General features: G+C 43.6%; 1 protein-coding gene across 12 annotated transcripts in view; it reads left to right on the top strand.

Annotated features, from left to right (window-relative positions):
• LOC106572628 (serine/threonine-protein phosphatase 5) overlaps positions 1-23,805 on the top strand; it is a 30,817-nt gene extending 7,012 nt beyond the window's left edge. The window contains exons 3-15 of one of the 12 annotated variants that reach the window (XR_006761078.1): positions 2,523-2,670; positions 2,918-3,039; positions 5,003-5,068; positions 5,207-5,305; positions 5,399-5,504; positions 14,418-14,560; positions 18,806-18,893; positions 18,979-19,019; positions 19,157-19,335; positions 19,600-19,681; positions 20,281-21,631; positions 21,692-21,707; positions 21,749-23,805. Coding sequence is in view for 1 of the 12 variants with exons in the window: in XM_045704183.1 (XP_045560139.1) it covers positions 2,523-2,670; positions 2,918-3,039; positions 5,003-5,068; positions 5,207-5,305; positions 5,399-5,504; positions 14,418-14,560; positions 18,806-18,893; positions 18,979-19,019; positions 19,157-19,335; positions 19,600-19,681; positions 20,281-20,343 (1,137 nt within the window). In the remaining 11 variants the exon portion in view is untranslated. Of the gene's footprint in view, positions 1-2,522; positions 2,671-2,917; positions 3,040-5,002; positions 5,069-5,206; positions 5,306-5,398; positions 5,505-14,417; positions 14,561-18,805; positions 18,894-18,978; positions 19,020-19,156; positions 19,336-19,599; positions 19,682-20,280 lie in introns of all 12 variants that reach the window. The other 11 variants (XR_006761080.1, XR_006761081.1, XR_006761082.1 and 8 more) reach the window with 11 other exon arrangements.
• The last annotated feature ends 1,518 nt before the right edge of the window (positions 23,806-25,323 follow it).

The following is a 25,323-nucleotide window of genomic DNA, read 5'->3' on the forward strand; positions in this document are numbered from 1 at the left end:
ATGTAATACTGTCATAGTGGTTGTGAGACTGACCTTTATGTAATACTGTCATAGTGGTTTATGAGACTGACCTTTATGTAATACTGTCATAGTGGTTATGTGAGACTGACCTTTATGTAATACTGTCATAGTGGTTATGAGACTAACCTTTATGTAATACTGTCATAGTGGTTATGAGACTGACCTTTAATACTGTCATAGTGTTAATGAGACTGACCTTTATGTAATACTGTCATAGTGGTTATGAGACTAACCTTTATGTAATACTGTCATAGTGGTTATGAGACTGACCTTTAATACTGTCATAGTGTTAATGAGACTGACCTTTATGTAATACTGTCATAGTGGTTATGAGACTGACCTTTATGTAATACTGTCATAGTGGTTATGTGAGACTGACCTTTATGTAATACTGTCATAGTGGTTATGAGACTGACCTTTATGTAATACTGTCATAGTGGTTATGAGACTGACCTTTATGTAATACTGTCATAGTGGTTATGAGACTGACCTTTATGTAATACTGTCATAGTGGTTATGAGACTGACCTTTATGTAATACTGTCATAGTGGTTATGAGACTGACCTTTATGTAATACTGTCATAGTGGTTATGAGACTAACCTTTAATACTGTCATAGTGGTTATGAGACTGACCTTTATGTAATACTGTCATAGTGTTAATGAGACTAACCTTTATGTAATACTGTCATAGTGGTTATGACTTTATGTAATACTGTGTATGAGACTGACCTTTATGTAATACTGTCTGTATGAGACTGACCTTTATGTAATACTGTCTGTATGAGACTAACCTTTATGTAATACTGTCATAGTGTTTATGACTTTATGTAATACTGTGTATGAGACTGACCTTTATGTAATACTGTCTGTATGAGACTGACCTTTATGTAATACTGTCTGTATGAGACTGACCTTTATGTAATACTCTCTGTATGAGACTAACCTTTATGTAATACTGTCTGTATGAGACTAACCTTATGTAATACTGTCTAGTGTATGAGACTAACCTTTATGTAATACTGTTTATGTGTGAGACTGACCTTTAATACTGTCATAGTGTTTATGTGAGACTGACCTTTATGTAATACTGTCTATATGAGACTGACCTTATGTTATACTGTCATAGTGTTTATGTGAGACTAACCTTTATGTAATACTGTCTATATGAGACTGACCTTATGTTATACTGTCATAGTGTTTATGTGAGACTAACCTTTATGTTATACTGTCTATGTGAGACTGACCTTTATGTTATACTGTCATAGTGTTTATGTGAGACTAACCTTTATGTAATACTGTCTATATGAGACTGACCTTATGTTATACTGTCATAGTGTTTATGTGAGACTAACCTTTATGTAATACTGTCTATATGAGACTGACCTTATGTTATACTGTCATAGTGTTTATGTGAGACTAACCTTTATGTAATACTGTCTATATGAGACTGACCTTATGTTATACTGTCATAGTGTTTATGTGAGACTAACCTTTATGTAATACTGTCTATATGAGACTGACCTTATGTTATACTGTCATAGTGTTTATGTGAGACTAACCTTTATGTAATACTGTCTATATGAGACTGACCTTATGTTATACTGTCATAGTGTTTATGTGAGACTAACCTTTATGTAATACTGTCTATATGAGACTGACCTTATGTTATACTGTCATAGTGTTTATGTGAGACTAACCTTTATGTAATACTGTCTATATGAGACTGACCTTTATGTAATACTGTCATAGTGTTTGTATGAGACTAACCTTTATGTAATACTGTTTATGTGTGACTGACCTTTATGTTATACTGTCATAGTGTTTATGTGAGACTAACCTTTATGTAATACTGTCTATATGAGACTGACCTTATGTTATACTGTCTTATGTGAGACTAACCTTTATGTAATACTGTCTATATGAGACTGACCTTATGTTATACTGTTTATGTGTGAGACTGCCCTTTTATGTAGTAGTGCTTTTACCCTTATTTTTACCAGGTAAGTTGACTGGGAACCCATTTTCATTTATAGCAACGATGTGGGGAATAGCTATGGGGAGGGGGGGGATGAATGAGCCAATTATAAGCTGTGGATGATTAGGTGACCATGATGGTATGAGGTTCAGATTAGGAGTTTAGCCAGGACACCGGGTTTAACACCCCTACTCTTATGAAAAGTGCCATGGATCTTTAGTGACCACAGAGACTCAGGACACCCGTTTAATGTCCCATCCGAAAGATGGCACCCTACACAGGGCAATGTCCCCAATTGCTGCCCTGGGGCATTGGGATATTCTTTTAGACCAGAGGAATGGGTGCCTTCTACTGGCCCTCCAACACCACTTCCAGCAGCATCTGGTTTCCCATCCAGGACCAACCCTGCTTAGCTTCAGAAGCAAGCCAGCAGTGGGATGCAGGGTGTTATGCTGCTGTGTGAGAGACTGACTAATTCTGCTCCTCACCCTGTCCCTGTGTGTCTGACTGTTGGTGTGGGGTTAGGTAGTGCGTGTGCGGCCCAACGATAAGGACGCTAAGATGAAGTACCAGGAGTGCAACAAGATCGTGAAACAGAAAGCCTTCGAGAGAGCCATTGCTAGCGACGAGATGAAGAGATCAGTCGTAGACTCCCTAGACATTGAAAACATGAGTGAGTGGTTTCTTATCTCATATTTTATGATTAATTACTTTTGTAAAATATTTGTTGTCGTAACTCTTGTAAAACTATATATTATCCACCAGTCATTTTAATGTCTAGAAATAATGGGCTACTGCCTGTATACATGGTGCTTAATCGACCCTTCGAGGCTAAGTTACTGTAAAGCTCTTAGTGACAAATGTTGCTTTAAAATTGGCTATATACATTTGATGGTTTGATTGATTGTGCCACCATGCAGTGATTGAGGACCAGTACACAGGACCGAAGCTGGAAGAAGGGAAGGTGACAATGAGGTTCATGAAAGAGATGATGGAGTGCTTCAAAGACCAGAAGAAACTGCACAGAAAGTGTGCTTATCAGGTACACATACAGTACCTTCAGAAAGTATTCTCACCCCTTGACCTTTTCCACATTTTGTTGTGTTATAGCCTGAATTTAAAATTGATTCAATTGAGATTTTGTGTCACTTACCTACACACAAGTCCCCATAATGTCAAAGTGGAATTATGTTTTTAGAAATGTTTCCAAATTAATAAAAAATGAGAGAGAGATATACAGTTAAGATCACAGGACACCAGATAAGACAGGAGAAATACATCATTCACAAGTGATGGGCTAATATTGTCAGACTTGTTAATTTTAATGTTGTCTTTACATTTGCTAAATAATATAGAGTGCATTTGGAAAGTATTCAGAGACCTTCCCCTTTTCCACATTTTGTTACGTTACAGCCGTATTCTAAAATGTATTAGATAAATGTTTTTCCTCATCAATCTACACACAATACCCCATAATGACAAAGCGAAAACATTTTTCAGAATGATTCATACCCTTTGGTATGAGACTTGAAATGGAGCCCAGGTCCATCCTGTTTCCATTGATCATACTTGAGATGTTTCTACAACTTGATTGGGGTCCACCTTTGGTAAATTCAATTGATTGGACATGATTTGGAAAGGCACACACCTGTCTATATAAGGTCCCAAAGTTGATAGTGCATGTCAGCGCAAAAACCAAGCCACGAGGTCGAAGGAATTGTCCATAGAGCTTCAAGACAGGTTTGTGTCAAGGCACAGATCTGGGGAAAGGTACCAAAACATTTCTGTCCCCAAGAACCCAGTGGCCTCCATCATTCTTAAATGGATGAAGTTTGGAACCACCAAATACTCTTCCTAGAGCTGGCCGCCCGTCCTAACTGGGCAATCGAGGGAGAAGGACTTTGTTCAGGGAGGTGACCAAGGACCCCGATGGTCACTCTGACAGAGCTCTAGAGATGGGAGAACCTTCCAGAAGGACAACCATCTCTGCAGCACTCCACCAATCAGGCTTTTATGGTAGAGTGGCCAGATGGAAGCCACTCCTCAGTGAAAGGCACGACAAACCACTTGGAGTTTTCCAAAAGGCACCTAAAGAACTCTCAGATCATGAGAAACAAGATTCTCTGGTCTGTTGAAACCAAAATTGAACTCTTTAGCCTGAATGCCAAGCGTCGCTTCTGGAGGAAACCTGGCACCATCTCTACGGTGAAGCATGGTGGTGGCAGCATCATGCTGTGGGGATGTTTTTCAGCGGCAGGGACGTGGAGACTAGTCAGGATCGAGGGAAAGATGAACGGAGCAAAGTACAGAGAGATCCTTGATGAAAACCTGCTCCATACCTCTCTGGACCTCAGACTGGGGCCAAGGTTCACCTTCCAACAGGACAACAACCCTAAGCACACAGCCAAGAGAAAGCAGGATTGGCTTCGGGAAAAGTCTCTGAATGGCCCAGCCAGAGCCCGGACTTGAACCCGATCGAACGTCTCTGGAGAGACGTGAAAATAGCTGTGCAGCAACACTCCCCTTCCAACCTGACAGAGCTTGAGAGGATCTGCAGAGAATACAAGTGTTCCAAGCTTGTAGCGTCATACCCAAGAAGACTCGAGGCTGTAATCGCTGCCAAAGGTGCTAAAACAAAGTACTGAAAAAAGGGTCTGAATACTTATTAAAATGTAATATTTCCGTATTTTTTTGTATACATTTTCTAAAATTCCTAAAAAGTGTTTTTGCTTTGTCTTTATGGGGTATTGTGTGTAGACTGAGGCCAATTGTACGCCGCCTCATGGGTCTCCCGTTGACAGCTGGCTGTGACACAGTCTGGGATCAAACCCGTGTCTGTAGTGACACCTCAAGCACTGTCGATGCAGTGCCTTATACCACTGCGCCACTCGGGAGGCCCCTAGTTTACTAAACTTACGCATTGCCCTAAACCTTATGAAATAAAAATCCTTCTATAAAACATGTAATCCTGTATTTGTGTTTCCTAATAAAATGTATCCTTTCAGATTCTGATCCAAGTCAAAGAACTCTTATCCAAACTACCCAGTCTAATTGAGATCACATTAAAAGAGGTGAGACATCCATGATATATGTTGACTTCCTGGTATTGCTCTGCCTCCTCTCCTGTCCTCCAATTGTCAAGATGATTATCCCTTCAGCAGATGAACTGTCCCTGTGTCTAAACCTGTCCTCTGTTTTCTCCCCAACAGACAGAAAAGATAACCATTTGTGGTGACACACATGGACAGTTCTACGATCTTATAAACATCTTTGAGCTGAACGGCTTACCCTCTGAGACCAACCCCTATGTATCCTGTTCAGTCACAGTGACATGTGCAGTAAAACTGTGTGTGTTAGTATTCATTGAAATGTACATTATAACACTTAACAATAAAACACAGCTATTTAATGGAGACTTTGTGGACCGTGGTTCGTTCTCCCTAGAGGTAATCCTGACTCTGTTTGGCTTCAAGCTGCTCCTCCCTGACTCCTTCTACCTCCTCAGAGGTCAGTATTTTGATTTTTGGTATTCATTAGGATCCCCATTAGCCGCTGCAAAAGCATCAGCTACTCTACCAGGGGTCCACATGAAGCATGACATAATACATAGTACAGAACATTATTAGTCAAGGACTGAAATACATACATTTAAAATGTCACACACAGCCTACATATCAGTACACACAATATCTAGGTCTAATACATGGTACAGTGTAAATTACAATACAATATACACTACTGTTCAAAAGTTTGGTGTCACTTGTTTTTGAAAGAAAAGTAAATTCGACTGGCAGCTTCATTAAATAGTACCTGCAAAACCACAACAATGAAGAGGGTGACTCCGGGATGCTGGCCTTCTATGCAGAGTTGCAAAGAAAAAGCCATATCTCAGACTGGCCAATAAAAAAGAAAAGATTAAGATGGGCAAAAGAACACAGACACTGGACAGAGGAACTCTGCCTAGAAGGCCAGCATCCTGGAGTCGCCTCTTCACTGTTGACGTTGAGACTGGTGTTTTGCGGGTACTAATTAATGAAGCTGCCAGTTGAGGACTTGTGAGGCGTCTGTTTCTCAAACTAGACACTCTAATGTACTTGTCCTCTCGCTCAGTTGTACATCGGGGCCTCTCACTCCTCTTTCTATTCTGGTTTGAGCCAGTTTGTTCTGTTCTGTGAAGGGAGTAGTACACAGCATTGTGTGAGATCTTCAGTTCCTTGGCAATTTATCGCATGAAATAGCCTTCATTTCTCAGAACAAGAATAGACTGATGAGTTTCAGAAGAAAGTTCTTTGTTCCTGGCCATTTTCAGCCTGAAATCGAACCCACAAATGCTGATGCTCCAGATACTCAACTAGTCTAAAGAAGGACAGTTTTATTGCTTCTTCAAATTTTATTTGTCACATACACATGGTTAGCAGGTGTTAATGCGAGTGTAGCGAAATGCTTGTGCTTCTAGTTCCGACTATGCAGTAATATCTAACAAGTAATCTACCAATTCCACAACAACTACCTTGTACACACAAGTGTAAAGGAATGAATACGAATATGTACATAAAAATATATAAATGAGTGATGGCCGAACGGCATAGGCAAGATGTAATAGATGGTATGGAGTACAGTATATACATATGAGATGAGTAATGTAGGTTATGAAAACATTATATGAAGTGGCATTGTTTAGTGGCTAATGATACATCTAATTACATCAAGATGGCAAGATGCAGTAGATGGTATGGTGTACAGTATATACATATGAGATGAATAATGTAGGTTATGTAAACATTATCTAATATAAAGTGGCAAGTGAAATTGATTACATCAATTTATTTATCAATATTAAAGTGGCTTGAGTTGAGTCAGTATGTTGGCAGCAGCCACTCAATGTTAGTGATGGCTGTTTAACAGTCTGATGGCCTTGAGATAGAAGCTGTTTTTCAGTCTCTCGGTCCCAGCTTTGATGCACCTGTATTGACCTCGCCTTCTGGATGATAGCGGGGTGAACAGGCAGTGGCTCGGGTGGTTGCTGTCCTTGATGATCTTTTTGGCCTTCCTGTGACATCGGGTGGTGTAGGTGTCCTGGAGGGCAGGTAGTTTGCCCCCGGTGATGTGTTGGGCAGACCTCACCACCCTCTGGAGAGCCTTCCGGTTATGGGCGGAGCAGCTGCCGTACCAGGCGGTGATACAGCCCGACAGGATGCTCTCGGTTGTGCATCTGTAAAAGTTTGTGTGTTTTTGGTGACAAGCCGAATTTCTTCAGCCTCCTGAGGTTGAAGAGGCGCCACGCTGTCTGTGTGTGTGGACCATTTCAGTTTGTCCGTGATGTGTACGCCGAGGAACTTAACTCTCCACCCTCTCCACTACTGTCCCGTCAATGTAGATGGGGGGCTGCTCCCTCTGCTGTTTCCTGAAGTCCACGATAATCTCTTGTTTTGTTGACATTGAGTGCGAGGTTATTTTCCTGACACCACACTCCGAGCGCCCTCACCTCCTCCCTGTAGGCCGTCTCGTCGTTGTTGGTAATCAAGCCTACCACTGTAGTGTCGTCTGCAAACTTGATGATTGAGTTGAAGGTGTGCATGGCCACGCAGTCGTGGGTGAACAGGGAGTACAGAAGAGGGCTGAGAACGCACCCTTGTGGGGACCCAGTGTTGAGGATCAGCGGGTTGGAGATGTTGTTACCTACCCTCACCACCTGGGGGCTGCCCGTCAGGAAGTCCAGGACCCAGTTGCACAGGGTGGGGTCAAGACCCAGGGTCTCGAGCTTAATGACGAGTTTGGAGGGTACTATGGTGTTAAATGCTGAGCTGTAATCGATGAACAGCATTCTTACATATGTATTCCTCTTGTCCAGATGGGTTAGGGCAGTGTGATGGAGATTGCGTCGTCTGTGGACCTATTGGGTCGGTAAGCAAATTGGAGTGGGTCTAGGGTGTCAGGTAGGGTGGAGGTGATATGATTTAATTAGAACAACAGTTTTCAATGCTAACATAATTGCAAAAGGGTTTTCTAATGATCAATTAGCCTTTTTAAAATGATAAACTTGGATTTGCTAACACAACATGCCATTGGAACACAGGAGTGATGGTTGCTGATAATGGGCCTCTACGCCTATGTAGATATTCCATAAAAAATCTGCCGTTTCCAGCTGCAATAGTCATTTATAACATTAACAATGTCAGCACTGTTATTTTTGATCAATTTGATGTTATTTTAATGGACAACATTTTTTAAATGTCCTTGTTTTTGAAAGAAAAGCAAAGTGACCCCAAACTTTTGAACGATAGTGAATATAAAATGGCTGTCTCTCTAAAGTCCCCTTTGTGCCGTAAGGTGTTCTTTTATCAGTTTTTTTTTATCTGTTTTTATTGCTAGCTTGCGTTACCTGGGCTGGCAGAGTTCCATATATTCATGGCTCTATTTAAAAATGGTGCATTTCCCAGCCTCTGTTCTGAACCTGGGGACTGTGAAGAGACATCTGGTTGTATGTCTTGTTGTACCGATTAGTGTCAAAACTACAGTACCAGTCAAAAGTTTGGACACACCTATTCATTTAGATTCTTCAAAGTTGCCACTCTTTGCCTTGATGACAGCTTTGCACACTCTTGGCATTCTCTCAACCAGTTTCAAAAAGTTAATTTGTGCAATTTCTTTCCTTCTTAATGTGTTTGAGCCAATCAGTTGTGTTGTGACAAGGTAGGGGTGGTATACAGAAGATATCCCTATTTGGTAAAATACCAAGTACATATTATGGCAAGAACAGCTCAAATAAGCAAAGAGAAACGACAGTCCATCATTACGTTAAGGTCAGTTAATCTGGACAATTTCAAGAACTTTGAACGTTTCTTCAAGTTCAGTCGCAAAAACCATCAAGCGCTATGATGAAACTGGCTCTCATGAGGACCGCCATAGGAAAGGAAGACACAGAATTACCTCTGCTGCAGAGGATAAGTTCTTTAGAGTTACCAGCCTCAGAAATTGCAGCCAAAATAAATGCTTCATAGAGTTCAAGTAACGGACACATCTCAACTTCAACTGTTCGGAGAAGACTGCGTGAATCAGGCCTTCATGGTCGAGTTGCTGCAAAGAAACCACTACTAAAGGACCCCAATTAGAAGAGACTTGCTTGGGCCAAGAAACACGAGACCAGTGGAAATCTGTCCTTTGGTTTGATGAGTCCAAATTAGAGATTTTTGGTTCCAACCTGCGTGTGTTTGTGAGAGTAGGTGAACAGATGATCTCTGCATGTGTGGTTCCCACCGTGAAGCATGGAGGAGGTGTGATGGTGTGGGGGTGTTTTGTGGTGACACTGTCAGTGATTTAAAAAAAAAAAATACAATTTTTTTTTATTCAAGGCTCTCTTAACCAGCATGGCTACCACAGCATTCTGCAGCGATACATCATCCCATCAGGTTTGCGCTTAGTGGGACTATAATTTGTTTTTCAACAGGACAGTGACCAGACACACCTCTAAGCTGTGTAAGCGCTATTTGACCAAGAGAGTGATGGAGTGCTTTATCAGATGACCTGGAATCCACAATCACCCGACCTCAACCCATTTGAGATGGTTTGGGATGAGTTGGAAAGCAAAGTGAAGGAAAAGCAGCCAACAAGTGCTCAGCATATGTGGAAACTCCTTCAAGACTGTTGGAAAAGCATTCCTCATGAAGCTGGTTGAGAGAATGCCAAGAGTGTGCGACGCTGTCATCAAGGCAAAGGGTGGCATCTTTGAAGAATCTAAAATATATTTTGATTTGTTTAACTTTTTTTTTAGTTACTACATGATTCCATGTGTTATTTCATAGTTTTGATGTCTTCACTATTATTCTACAATATAGAAAATAGTACAAATAAAGAAGAACCCTTGAATGAGTAGGTGTGTCCAAACCTTTGACTGGTACTGTATGTGCCAATTGCGTGAACAGACAGTTCGGTACCTTTAGATACATCAATACCTCGCACAAAGACCAATAGTGATGCAGTCAATCTGTCCTCAACTTTAAAGCCAGCAGAGACTGACATGCATGTTACTTTCCCTCTGTGTGCATCTAAGTGTGATAGGTGCTGCTTTATTCTGGACCAACTGCAATTTACCTATGTCCTTCTTTCCCATTTTAGCCACCATTGAGTCTATATGTTTTGACAATGACAGCTTGCTATCTAGGATTACACCCAGCAGTATAGTCTCCTCAACTTGATCAATCACCACATTATTCAATAATAGATCTAAACGAGGTTTAGCGTTGCGCGAGTGATTTGTCCCAAACATTATACTTTTCGTTTGAGATATTTAGCACCAATCAAATGTATTTATAAAGCCCTTTTTACATCAGCCGATGTCACAAAGTGCTATACAGAAACCCAGCCTAAATCCCCAAACGGCAAGCAATGCAGGTGTAGAAGCACGGTGGCTAGGAAAAACTCCCATGAAAGGCTGGAACCTAGGAGGAAACCTAGAGAGGAACCAGGCTCTGAGGGGTGGCCAGTCCTCTTCTGGCTGTGCCGGGTGGAGATTATAACAGTACATGGCCAAGATGTTCAAATGTTCATAGAGGACCAGCAGGGTCAAATAATAATAATCACAGTGGTTGTATAGGGTGCAACAGGTCAGCACCTCAGGAGTAAATGTCAGTTGGCTTTTCATAGATGATCATTCAGAGTTAGAGACAGCAGGTGCGGTAGAGAGAGTGAGTCGAAAACAGCAGATCCAGGACAAAGTACCAGGTCAGGGTTCCATAGCTGCACGCAGGACAGTTGAAACTGGAGCAGCAGCACGACCAGGTGGACTGGGGACAGCGAGGAGTCATCAGGCCAGGTAGTCCTGAGGCATGGTCCTAGGGCTCAGGTCCTCTGAAAGAGAGCGAGAGAGAGAATTAGCAGGAGCATACTTAAATTCACACAGGACACTGGATAAGACAGGAAAAATACTCCAGATATAACAGACTGACCCTAGCCCCCCGACACATAAACTATTGCAGCATAAATACTGGAGGCTGAGACAGGAGGTGTCGGGAGACACTGTGGCCCTGTTCGACGATACCCTTGGACAGTGCCAACCAGGCAGGATATAAATATAACCCCACCCACTTTGCCAAAGCACAGCCCCCACACCACTAGAGGGATATCTTCAACCTCCAACTTACTACCCTGAGACAAGGCCGAGTATAGCACATGAAGATATCCGCCCCGGCACAACCCAAGGGGGGGCGCCAACCCGGACAGGAAGATCACGTCAGTGACTCAACCCACTCAAGTGACGCACCCCTCCTAGGGACGGCATGGAAGAACACCAGTAAGCCAGTGACTCAGCCCCCATAATAGGGTTAGAGGCAGAGAATCCCAGTGGAGAGAGGGGAACAGGGCGTCCGCACAGCAGTGAAAGTTAATATTATGTTTCCGAATGACATCACTAAGAGGTAAAATATATAGTGAAAACAATAGTGGTCCTAAAACGGAACCTTGAGGAACACCGAAATTTAAAGTTAATTTCTCAGAGGCTCATCAGAGGCAAACATCTTTTTTTTCACCTTTTCTTTAACCAGTTAGGCCAGTTGAGAACAAGTTCTCATTTACAACTGCGACCTTCCGATAGATAAGATCTAAACCAGGCCAGATCTTGTCCGTGTAGACCAATTTGGGTTTCCAATATCTCCAAAAGAATGTGTTGATGGATGGTATCACTAAGCAGCACTAAGGTCTGGGAGCACGAGGACAGATGCAGAGCTTTGATCTGATGCCATTAAAAGGTAATTGACCACCTTCACGAGTGCAGTCTCAGTGCTATAATGGGTCTAAAACCAGACTGAAGCGTTTTTATACATTGTTTGTCTTCAGGAAGGCAGTGAGTTGCTGCTCAACAGCTTTTTCAAAAAAAAGTTCAGAGTAATGGGAGATTCGATACAGGCGGATGTATTATTTATTATTTTTTTTAATATTTTCTGTGTCAAGGTTTGGCTTTTTCAAGTGAGGCTTTATTAATACCACTTCTGGTGAGTTTGCTACACATCTGGCCTATTGCTAGGTACCCATTCTAAAATGGACTGGAGCTCTATGTTAAGTGTCTGTTTATTTGACTGTTGCAGCCAACGTGTATACTGTTGAGTCATCAGCGTACATAAACACACAGGCTTTATTCAAGGTCAGTGGAAGGTCATTAATAAAAATAGAAAAAAAAATAATGGCCCTAACCAGCTGCCCTGCGGTACACCACACTCAAATTTCCATGAGAGAGGCTTCCATTAAACAAAACCCTCAGTGTTCTATTAGATGGGTAACTCGCAATCCATAACACCTAAAAACAAAATTCAGCAATAGCTTATGATCAATGACCTCAAAAACTGCACTGAAGTCTAACAGAACAGCTCCCCTATCTTCTATACATTTCTTTCACCCAATCATCAGTCATTTGTGTCAGTGCCGAGCATGTGGAGTGCCCTTCCCTATAAGCATGCTGAAAGTGTTATTATTTTGTTTTCTGTAAAATAACTTTATTTGATCAAACACAATTATTTCCAAAAGTTTACTAAGCAATTGTAACAGGCTGATTGGTCGGCTGTTTGAACCATTAAAGGGTGCTCCTCCCTGATTCCTTCTACCTCCTCGGTGGTCAGTATGCTGCTCCCTGATTCCTTCTACCTCCTCAGTGGTCAGTATGCTGCTCCCTGACTCCTTCTACCTGCTCAGTGGTCAGTATGCTGCTCCCTGATCCCTTCTACCTCCTCAGTGGTCAGTATGCTGCTCCCTGATTCCTTCTACCTGCTCAGTGGTCAGTGTGCTGCTCCCTGACTCCTTATACCTGTCTCCCTGATTCCTTCTACCTGCTCAGTGGTCAGTATGCTGCTCCCTGACTCCTTCTACCTGCTCAGTGGTCAGTGTGCTGCTCCCTGACTCCTTCTACCTTGCTGCTCCCTGATTCCTTCTACCTGCTCAGTGGTCAGTATGCTGCTCCCTGAATCCTTCTACCTCCTCAGTGGTCAGTATGCTGCTCCCTGACTCCTTCTACCTTGCTGCTCCCTGACTCCTTCTACCTTGCTTCTCCCTGACTCCTACCTTGCTGCTCCCTGACTCCTTCTACCTGCTCAGTGGTCAGTATGCTGCTCCCTGACTCCTCCTACCTCCTCAGTGGTCAGTATGCTGCTCCCTGACTCCTTCTACCTGCTCAGTGGTCAGTATGCTGCTCCCTGACTCCTTCTACCTTGCTGCTCCCTGACTCCTTCTACCTTGCTTCTCCCTGACTCCTACCTTGCTGCTCCCTGACTCCTTCTACCTCCTCAGTGGTCAGTATGCTGCTCCCTGACTCCTCTACCTTGCTGCTCCCTGACTCCTTCTACCTTGCTTCTCCCTGACTCCTAACTTGCTGCTCCCTGACTCCTTCTACCTCCTCAGTGGTCAGTATGCTGCTCCCTGACTCCTCTACCTTGCTGCTCCCTGACTCCTTCTACCTTGCTTCTCCCTGACTCCTACCTTGCTGCTCCCTGACTCCTTCTACCTGCTCAGTGGTCAGTATGCTGCTCCCTGACTCCTCCTACCTCCTCAGTGGTCAGTATACTGCTCCCTGACTCATTCTACCTGCTCTTACATTAAAGTTGATAAAAAGTGTTGTATGTCAGTGTCCAGTCTTCTATTCCCATGTGTAATTGACCCTTCCCTAAGCCCTGCCCCCCTTGGTTACTGTTGCAACCTTGGTCAACATTTTCCCAGGAAACCCAATTCCCCTTTCAAACCACTGGAGAAAACCCCTCACAATGATCTCAAATGGTGTTTTTAATACACAATGAAATGAAACACAGATTACCCCTTGCCGATCAGGAGACTCTTGGGTATGTTGTGGTGGACTGTCATTACAATTACTTCACGGGAACCTGGTCAAATTAAGTTTGTAGTGTGGCTAGCCACTGGATGGCTCAATGCACTGCAGTCAAACGACTAACTCATTTTGGAGCTTCTCTTAAATTGTTTGTCCATGTCGACAGCAGATGAAAGTTCTATTCCTAATAAAGCCAATTTAGCTAGCTAACATGCATTTGGAGAAAAACAAGTTATATTAACTATGGCTAGCTAGCTACTAGCACTGGCATTGTTTTCAGTGAGAGCTAGCTGACCAGCTAGCTAACAAACAATTCAACAGTATCATTTAGGATAAAAAAAAACGCTTCAACAGGCTGTATTTTATGTATTTAACTATATGCACTGTTCAATTATTTAGCCATTTTTAAACCATTTATTTTGGGATGAAAACTCTGTTTTTGCCCTCCTGTGCTTCCAAGGGTTTGAAATGTGAGCTTGTCTGAGGTGTCGGACTCGACGACAGTTGGTATCCATCAGAGCATTGCCATTTTTAATTTTGCCCAAAATTCTGGGGCGGGGCTTAGAGAAGGGTAAATTGTATTTTTAACTAATGTCCATATGTTCCTGTGTAACTAGGTAACCACGAGACTGACAACATGAACCAGATGTATGGTTTTGAGGGGGAGGTGAAGGCCAAGTACACCGCTCAGATGTTCACGCTCTTCAGTGAGGTCTTCCAGTGGCTGCCTCTAGCCCAGTGCATCAATGGCAAAGTCCTGGTAGGTAACCCTGACCTGTGACCCCTAATCTCTAGCCCAGTGCATCAACGGCAAGTCCTGGTAGGTGATGCTGCGTTCATAACCAAGTGGGAATGTCGGAAATACGAGTTGGTACATTCACGTTTTCAACTGGGAAATAGGGTTGGGCCATATTACGATATCGGATATCGAAGATGACTGTCCGATATCGTGATGTGACAGACGGTGTATAGCGTATTTCAACTTGTCTGGCACCGCACATTAAAGAGCTGGCCAGGCAGCCCACAGCAGGGCCATGTCAAGTGGCTTATTCCTTTGCTATAACCTGCATAACCTATTTGAATAAATATGGCGTAAGTCTTTTACAGAATTCCGGAGAACAATGTAGGCGGAGCTAAACTGTTCCCTAAAGCAGAGCAGAATGCCCAGTCAGAAGTCTTTTTCTATGATGTCGGATGATCTCGGACAGATACATTTATTTTTTTTTGCTGATGTGTTATTATTTTAAACGCTACATTTTGTATTTTCTCTCCATTTGATATGAATATGAGGGAAGTTTTTATGCATGCCGGCAAACAATTTTTCTAATAGACTTTTGGGCTCTTTAGTTGAAGTTGTTTTTGAATAACCTAAAAACATGATAGGCCTAAGGTAATAATGAGGGGTACAACAAACAATAGCAAGATAGAAAAATCGAACGAGTAGTTTGAACAAACCTTACAGTTAATCATGCATCCCTCCTCCTCCACCCTAACCCTAACCAAACGGCCAAAAGCCAAATCGTGCTAATTTTAAATGGCCTATCAAAAGCATTAAGACAAGTTAAAGGTATTTTCCTAAAGTTGCCGCTTTCAAATAGGAACAATTCTGAAAGTCAGTCTTTTGGCAAGCCTCTCTCACAGCTTTATTTTGAATTACAAATATTACAGGTAACAAGAAGTGAAATTGAGCAAACAATATGAAGACATCTGGAATGATTTGTCCAAAGAACTTAAAGCTGAGCAAAGCTTATGAAGGAACAACGTGTATAGTAGGCCTATTTCCATTATTAACAATGTAGGCTACAACCTACCTACAACATACAGATGCCTAGGCCTAATAAGAGAGGAAGATTAGATAAAAATGCATATCATTGAATAATGATCCAGTTCTGGGGACAGCAGAGTTGTGTGCTCTGCAGCCGGGCCCTTGATGATTTACAACCCATCACTCAACGCACAGCCAGTGAGGCCACTTGCGCAAATAAACAGATTTGGCTCCAAAATATATTTTGTCATGATTCCTCTCGTCCCTCCCATAGCAGGCAAGCTTACGATAGCGCTCCTTTTTAGCTGTCTCCTTTTGACATCTTTTTAAAAACAACATTTTAAAAAGGGGCCGATACCATGGTATTTCAGTGTTTTTATGGGTACTTTATTGCCATAGAGCCAAGGTTGACAACCCTCATTTTATTTTTTTATTTAACCTTTATTTAACTAGGCAAGTCAGTTAAGAACAAATTCTTATTTACAATGATGGCCTAACCCGGACGACACTGGGACAATTGTGCGCCGCCCTATGGGACTCCCAATCACGGGAGGATGTGATACAGCCTGGATTCTAACCAGGGACTGTAGTGACGCCTCTTGCACTGAGATGCAGTGCCTTAGACCGCTGCGCCACTCGGGAGCCCGGGGAAATACTGTCAAACATGAAGGCTTGTGATTGTTTTGCTTGTTTTTTACAATTCATTAATTAATTTCACCTTTATTTAACCAGGTAGGCCAGTTGAGAACAAGTTCTCATTTACAACTGCAACCTGGCCAAGATAAAGCAGAGCAGTGCGACAAAAACAACACAGAGTTACACATAAACAAACGGACAGTCAATAACACAATAGAACAATCTATGTACAGTGTGTGCAAATGTAGAAGAGTAGGGAGGTAAGGCATTAAATAGGCCATAGAGGCCAAATAATTACAATTTAGCTTTAACCATAAGTATATCTCAAGCTGCTTTCTAAATCAGAAGAAAGAAATAACAATAAATGTATCAACCATCTGTATTTTGTTCTTACCATAAACAACTGCTGAAGATGCCACCATGCTTGCTGTCTTTTTTGTTGACAAATGACATCGAAGAGCTGCAAGTAGTAAACTTGTTGGATGATAGGAGTTTCTCACTAGTAATCACCAGTTGGAGGGCCGTTCAAGTGGATTTTTCCCAGTCGTATGCTGGTATTTACGAGATGTTGTGAAAGCAGCATTACCCTGACCTTTAACCTCTGACCCCTAACCTTTGGCACAATGCATCAATGGCAAAGTCCTGGGCCTTTTCTCATTTGGGCAAAGGTCCGTCCGTCTCTCCTCCGTGACCCGGAAACAAATAGTAGTCCAATAGTCAAGAAGAGTGTCAATTTGTTAGTAGGCGAAGGGCAGAAGTCCTCCCCTCATCGAGGATAGGAGTCCTTCACAGAAGTTTTGATAACTGTCACACCCCCTTTGAAGCAGTTGTTTTCTCACAAGTCCTGGGAAGAATCTCAATTGCATACTCCTCGCATCCTCTCTACTCGCCTCCTCCTCAAAACCCATTAGATGAGAAAGCCAGTGGTCCCTCTGAACCTCTCTATTGAAAAGGAGGTGAGGAGTATGCAGTTGAGATTCTCCCCTGGTAGGTAACCTTGACCTCTAACCTCCGACACCTGATCTCTGGCACAGTGTAACAACAACAACAGTCATGGAAGGTTCCCTGTTAGGCTTCCAGTGGTACAACTGGACATGGTAGGTTCCCTGTTAGGCTTCCAGTGGTACAACTGGACATGGTAGGTTCCCTGTTAGGCTTCCAGTGGTACACCTGGACATGGTAGGTTCCCTGTTAGGCTTCCAGTGGTACAACTGGACATGGTAGGTTCCCTGTTAGGCTTCCAGTGGTACAACTGGACATGGTAGGTTCCCTGTTAGGCTTCCAGTGGTACAACTGGACATGGTAGGTTCCCTGTTAGGCTTCCAGTGGTACAACTGGACATGGTAGGTTCCCTGTTAGGCTTCCAGTGGTACAACAGGACATGGTAGGTTCCCTGTTAGGCTTCCAGTGGTACAACTGGACATGGTAGGTTCCCTGTTAGGCTTCCAATGGTACAACTGGACATGGTAGGTTCCCTGTTAGGCTTCCAGTGGTACAACTAGACATGGTAGGTTCCCTGTTAGGCTTCCAATGGTACAACTGGACATGGTAGGTTCCCTGTTAGGCTTCCAGTGGTACAACTGGACATGGTAGGTTCCCTGTTAGGCTTCCAGTGGTACACCTGGACATGGTAGGTTCCCTGTTAGGCTTCCAGTGGTACACCTGGACATGGTAGGTTCCCTGTTAGGCTTCCAGTGGTACACCTGGACATGGTAGGTTCCCTGTTAGGCTTCCAGTGGTATACCTGGACATGGTAGGTTCCCTGTTAGGCTTCCAGTGGTATACCTGGACATGGTAGGTTCCCTGTTAGGCTTCCAGTGGTACACCTGGACATGGTAGGTTCCCTGTTAGGCTTCCAGTGGTACAACTGGACATGGTAGGTTCCCTGTTAGGCTTCCAGTGGTACAACTGGACATGGTAGGTTCCCTGTTAGGCTTCCAGTGGTACACCTGGACATGGTAGGTTCCCTGTTAGGCTTCCAGTGGTACACCTGGACATGGTAGGTTCCCTGTTAGGCTTCCAGTGGTACACCTGGACATGGTAGGTTCCCTGTTAGGCTTCCAGTGGTACAACTGGACATGGTAGGTTCCCTGTTAGGCTTCCAGTGGTATACCTGGACATGGTAGGTTCCCTGTTAGGCTTCCAGTGGTATACCTGGACATGGTAGGTTCCCTGTTAGGCTTCCAGTGGTATACCTGGACATGGTAGGTTCCCTGTTAGGCTTCCAGTGGTACACCTGGACATGGTAGGTTCCCTGTTAGGCTTCCAGTGGTACACCTGGACATGGTAGGTTCCCTGTTAGGCTTCCAGTGGTATACCTGGACATGGTAGGTTCCCTGTTAGGCTTCCAATGGTACACCTGGACATGGTAGGTTCCCTGTTAGGCTTCCAGTGGTACACCTGGACATGGTAGGTTCCCTGTTAGGCTTCCAGTGGTACACCTGGACATGGTAGGTTCCCTGTTAGGCTTCCAGTGGTACACCTGGACATGGTAGGTTCCCTGTTAGGCTTCCAGTGGTACACCTGGACATGGTAGGTTCCCTGTTAGGCTTCCAGTGGTATACCTGGACATGGTAGGTTCTATAGTTGTGTTGTCTGTGCCAGGTGATGCACGGGGGGCTCTTCAGTGAGGACGGCGTGACGTTGGATGATCTGAGGAAGATCGACAGGAACAGACAGCCCCCAGACTCTGGTAAAATCAATCAATGAATCAATATCTTTATCAATATCTTTATTGTCCTGTACCTAGGAATAAGCTTGTTTGTTGTTTTCTTCAGGTCCTATGTGTGATCTTCTCTGGTCAGATCCACAGCCACAGGTTTGGTGTCCAGCACCACACTCGAAATACACTGTCATCAACAATAATCTGCTTCAAATAGATGACATCATGCAGTACAGTTATCTACTTAAATGATAATCCTGAATATTTTCTCTCCTCCCCTCCATCTGTCTCAGAATGGCCGGTGTGTCTCTAAGCGAGGTGTGAGCTGTCAGTTTGGGCCTGACGTCACCGAGCGGTTCCTAGACCAGAACAATCTGGATTATATCGTCCGCAGTCACGAGGTCAAGGCAGAGGGTTATGAGGTCACACACTCAGGGAAGTGCATCACAGTCTTCTCAGCGCCCAACTACTGGTAACTATGGCAACAGACTCACTATTCAATCCAACTTTAGTGATTCCATCTGCATTGCCATATTTAAAATAATAACATGTATTGTAAGACTTTCAAATGTCACCCCCCTCTAAAGCCTTAGTTTAAGATGACAGTAACAGTATTCTCTTCCTCCTCTCTCTTCCTCTCTTCCCCTCCCTTCCTCTCTCTCTCCCTCCCATTCACCTCTCACCCTTCCACTCTCTCCTTCCCTCTCGTCCCCCCCAACCCCCACCACCACCAAAGTGATCAGATGTGTAACAAAGGGGCGTACATCCATCTCAGTGGATCAGACCTCAAACCACAGTTTCACCAATTCACTGCTGTGGTCAGTACATCTATTATATAATGATATGTCCTTACTGTGAGCCAGTCCATACTAACCCAGTTCACTGCTGTGGTCAGTACATCTATTATATAATGATATGTCCTTACTGTGAGCCAGTCCATACTAACCCAGTTCACTGCTGTGGTCAGTACATCTATTATATAATGATATGTCCTTACTGTGAGCCAGTCCATACTAACCCAGTTCACTGCTGTGGTCAGTACATCTATTATATAATGATATGTCCTTACTGTGAGCCAGTCCATACTAACCCAGTTCACTGCTGTGGTCAGTACATCTATTATATAATGATATGTCCTTACTGTGAGCCAGTCCATACTAACCCAGTTCACTGCTGTGGTCAGTACATCTATTATATAATGATATGTCCTTACTGTGAGCCAGTCCATACTAACCCAGTTCACTGCTGTGGTCAGTACATCTATTATATAATGATATGTCCTTACTGTGAGCCAGTCCATACTAACCCAGTTCACTGCTGTGGTCAGTACATCTCCTTACTCTCATGAACCTCTCTCTCGCGCTCTCTGTCTCTGTCTCTCTCTCTGTCTCTGTCTCGGTCTCTCTCCCCTCCACAGCCTCATCCGAATGTGAAGCCCATGGCGTACGCCAACTCCCTGATGCAGATGGGGATGATGTAGAGGCCAAGCCCAAGTCACTCAGTCTGACCCCTGACCCTGGCCAACAACAGCCACCACTCCCTCCAGCCCTTCCACAACAACAGCCACCACTCCCTCCAGCCCTTCCACAACAACAGCCACCACTCCCTCCAGCCCTTCCACAACAACAGCCACCACTCCCTCCAGCCCTTCCACAACAACAGCCACCACTCCCTCCAGCCCTTCCACAACAACAGCCACCACTCCCTCCAGCCCTTCCACAACAACAGCCACCACTCCCTCCAGCCCTTCCACAACAACAGCCACCACTCCCTCCAGCCCTTCCACAACAACAGCCACCACTCCCTCCAGCCCTTCCACAACAACAGCCACCACTCCCTCCAGCCCTTCCACAACAACAGCCACCACTCCCTCCAGCCCTTCCACAACAACAGCCACCACTCCCTCCAGCCCTTCCACAACAACAGCCACCACTCCCTCCAGCCCTTCCACAACAACAGCCACCACTCCCTCCAGCCCTTCCACAACAACAGCCACCACTCCCTCCAGCCCTTCCACAACAACAGCCACCACTCCCTCCAGCCCTTCCACAACAACAGCCACCACTCCCTCCAGCCCTTCCACAACAACAGCCACCACTCCCTCCAGCCCTTCCACAACAACATGCCCTTATCTACTGGTCCATACGGTGCTCCATGGGATCTCTCTCACCCAGCCAGTCCTGAGCAGCTCCCTTCCCCTTGGCCCAAACTCTTTGATCTTTGTAGATCAGCACTGTAGTGATGGAGCTTTCACCATATGACTGTCACCTTACTGCTCTGCAGAAATCAAAGGGTCATTGTTAAGGGGAAGAAATGGGAAGTGAATTGTGTCCACTTCCGATAATCCCTCCTGTTTCTTTCAGAGTAGACAACATGGTAGGGTCATGGTATTGAAGGTAGGAAGAGACATGGTAGGGTAATGGTATTTAAGGTAGGAAGAGAAATGGTAGGGTAATGGTATTTAAGGTAGGAAGAGAAATGGTAGGGTAATGGTATTTAAGGTAGGAAGAGAAATGGTAGGGTAATGGTATTTAAGGTAGGAAGAGAAATGGTAGGGTCATGGTATTGAAGGTAGGAAGAGAAATGGTAGGGTAATGGTATTTAAGGTAGGAAGAGAAATGGTAGGGTAATGGTATTTAAGGTAGGAAGAGAAATGGTAGGGTAATGGTATTTAAGGTAGGAAGAGAAATGGTAGGGTCATGGTATTTAAGGTAGGAAGAGAAATGGTAGGGTAATGGTATTGAAGGTAGGAAGAGACAACATGGTAGGTAGGAAGAGACAACATGGTAGGGTCGTGGTATTTAAGGTAGGAAGAGACAACATGGTAGGGTCATGGTATTGAAGGTAGGAAGAGACATGGTAGGTATGAAGAGACAACATGGTAGGTAGGAAGAGACAACATGGTAGGGTCGTGGCCAATTCCTGGCTATTGATAACCAACCACCCCTGCCAGGATGGTGTTGAAGCATCCATTTTGGAGCTGCTGGGTTTGTAGTGATTAGACTGGTTAATCATACTGTACCTAACCTTAACCATACTGTATGTGGGGAGGATGGCTCAATACTGACTCTGACCCTAATCATACTGTATCATAATGGTTGATTAGGGTAACGTGGTTGATGCCGTTCCAGCCATCATGATGAGCTCTCCTCCCCTCAGCAGACTCCATGGTACAGTTTTGATACTGTATGGAGCTGGTTTGGACCAAAGAACTGGAATGATCCGCACTGTCACAGCAGTAAAACTGTTCTGCTACTGTAAAACATACTGTTGGTTGACCTACTGTTCAGTTTATAGTCTCTGGGGGAGTGAGAGCAGTATATCTATACTGTTCAGTTTATAGTGTCTGGGGGAGTGAGAGCAGTATATCTATACTGTTCAGTTTATAGTCTCTGGGGGAGTGAGAGCAGTATATCTATACTGTTCAGTTTATAGTCTCTGGGGGAGTGAGAGCAGTATATCTATACTGTTCAGTTTATAGTCTCTGGGGGAGTGAGAGCAGTATATCTATACTGTTCAGTTTATAGTCTCTGGGGGAGTGAGAGCAGTATATCTATACTGTTCAGTTTATAGTGTCTGGTTGGGAGTGAGAGCAGTATATCTATACTGTTCAGTTTATAGTGTCTGGGGGAGTGAGAGCAGTATATCTATACTGTTCAGTTTATAATGTCTGGTTGGGAGTGAGAGCAGTATATCTATACTGTTCAGTTTATAATGTCTGGTTGGGAGTGAGAGCAGTATATCTATACTGTTCAGTTTATAATGTCTGGTTGGGAGTGAGAGCAGTATATCTATACTGTTCAGTTTATATTGTCTGGGGGAGTGAGAGCAGTATATCTATACTGTTCAGTTTATAGTGTCTGGGGAAGTGAGAGCAGTGTATCTATACTGTTCAGTTTATAGTGTCTGGGGGAGTGAGAGCAGTGTATCTATACTGTTCAGTTTATAGTCTCTGGGGGAGTGAGAGCAGTATATCTATACTGTTCAGTTTATAGTGTCTGGGGAAGTGAGAGCAGTATATCTATACTGTTCAGTTTATAATGTCTGGTTGGGAGTGAGAGCAGTATATCTATACTGTTCAGTTTATAGTGTCTGGGGAAGTGAGAGCAGTATATCTATACTGTTCAGTTTATAGTGTCTGGGGAAGTGAGAGCAGTATATCTATACTGTTCAGTTTATAGTGTCTGGTTGGGAGTGAGAGCAGTATATCTATACTGTTCAGTTTATAGTCTCTGGTTGGGAGTGAGAGCAGTATATCTATACTGTTCAGTTTATAATGTCTGGTTGGGAGTGAGAGCAGTATATCTATACTGTTCAGTTTATAGTGTCTGGTTGGGAGTGAGAGCAGTATGTACTACAGTATTGGTACATAGTTTTATTAAAGTCTTGTTTTTTACAGTAGAAAATGTAGCTATGATTCCATCTTCAGGAGAAAACATGAACCTGGTTATTTGGCTCGTCTCACTCTGCACGGTGCTGTTAATTCCTACTAGTCAGATGGTTTAGACACATGCTCTACATGTATGTTGGTCTTCACATTCAACAAAGCTGATCCTTGTTCTGTTGTTATTTTTGCACTGCTGCACCTCTTCTCTCCCCTTTTCTCTACCTGTTGCTGCTCTCCATGTTAACTCTTCAGCTCAGCCAGTCAGTATCCTGGTAGCTCCTGCACAACCCCTCTTCTCTCCCGACCTGCTTTGCTACAAGGCCAAGCACTGGTGTGATGCTCCAATCCGCTCCACTGTTAGTCTACCAGTGACTTTGCCCATTTGCAGATGTATGGCTCAGACGTCCAGCTGCCGTGTCCCCTCAACTTTTTAGATCATTCTATACACTGAAGTGTATGTATGTGTGTGTATATATATATACTGTATCATTTAAAATACATTCTGTGTACATGTTTGGGGGAAAAAAGTGATTCAATAAAAAACTTTAAGTCCAATGATTTTGAATGAAATATTTTTGTTGTTGAAATGTCAGTACACAGGGTCTGCATCCGGACACTAGAGGGAAACAATGATTCTGTTTTGAGTCAAGAAACTGACCCACTTTAAAGTAATTACCAATATATTTGCTCATGTAGCCATGTATACTTTATTACCTGTCCATTGGGTGTTTAGACATATACCAACAGTATAGGTTATTACCCTGGTCTGTTTAGGCATATACCAACAGTATAGGTTATTATTATGGTCTGTTTAGACATATACCAACATTATAGCTTATTATTATGGTCTGTTTAGACATGAACCAACAGTATAGGTTATTATTTTGGTCTGTTTAGACATATACCAACATTATAGGTTATTATTGTCTGTTTAGACATATACCAACATTATAGGTTATTATGGTCTGTTTAGACATATACCAACATTATAGGTTATTACCCTGGTCTGTTTAGACATGAACCAACAGTATAGGTTATTACCATGGTAGGGGTTAGGGTTAGGTTTCTAGTTTTGAGTCGGTTGATCCACTTCCATCTCTGACACGTGGAAGCCGAAGGGGGGGGAATGGGTGCACTCCACAGCATTGAAGCGCTGGCCAGAGGGGTCCGGGCGCACCCGGCCAAAGTTGTAGACCCCATTGTTGCCCACTGGTAGAAGTGCCCTGGGTTGTGTTGGTTGGGCTTAGAACCGTCCGTCGGGTTAAGGGATGGTTAGGGTTAAGGTTAGGGTAGGGGTTAGAGTGGTTAAGGTTAGGTTTAGGGTTAGAGTGGTTAGGGTAAGGGTTAAGGTTAGTGAGTCTTTTCAAGGTCTGTTTGTCAACGGAAGTGGAAAGCATAGTTCAACCTAGGAGTTACTCCCCATCTGATCCTTCGTAGTCAGAAAGGTCAAAAAGTGTTTCGGTTGTCCAGGCGGAGTACGGCGGGGCGAGGTCTCCCCCAGTGAAAAATTGTTCTGTGGGATGAAACGCTCCGCCAGACATCATCTGGGCACCCCAGGGATCTCCCGGCCCGGGGATAATTCCAGCGGCACCGCCCACCTCCCAAAGCACCATTTTACCTTAATAGGGCTAGGGGGCAGTATTGACACGGCTGGATAAAAAAACATACCCGATTTAATCTGGTTACCACTCCTACCCAGTAACTAGAATATGCATATACTTATTACATATGGATAGAAAACACCCTAAATTTTCTAAAACTGTTTGAATGGTGTCTGTGAGTATAACAGAACTCATTTGGCAGGCAAAACCCTGAGACATTTTCTGACAGGAAGTGGATACCTGATGTGTTGTATTGCCTTTAAACCTATCCCATTGAAAAACACAGGGGCTGAGGAATATTTTGGCACTTCCTATTGCTTCCACTAGATGTCACCAGCCTTTACAAAGTGTTTTGAGTCTTCTGGAGGGAGATCTGACCGAACAAGAGCCATGGAACGATGATGTCCCATTAGACACCTGGCGCGCGAGTTCATGTTGGGTACCCTCGTTCCAATACGTTATAAAAGAGTAT

Source organism: Salmo salar, chromosome ssa20 (assembly GCF_905237065.1).
Source record: "Salmo salar chromosome ssa20, Ssal_v3.1, whole genome shotgun sequence".
Classification (NCBI taxonomy): Eukaryota; Metazoa; Chordata; class Actinopteri; order Salmoniformes; family Salmonidae; genus Salmo; species Salmo salar.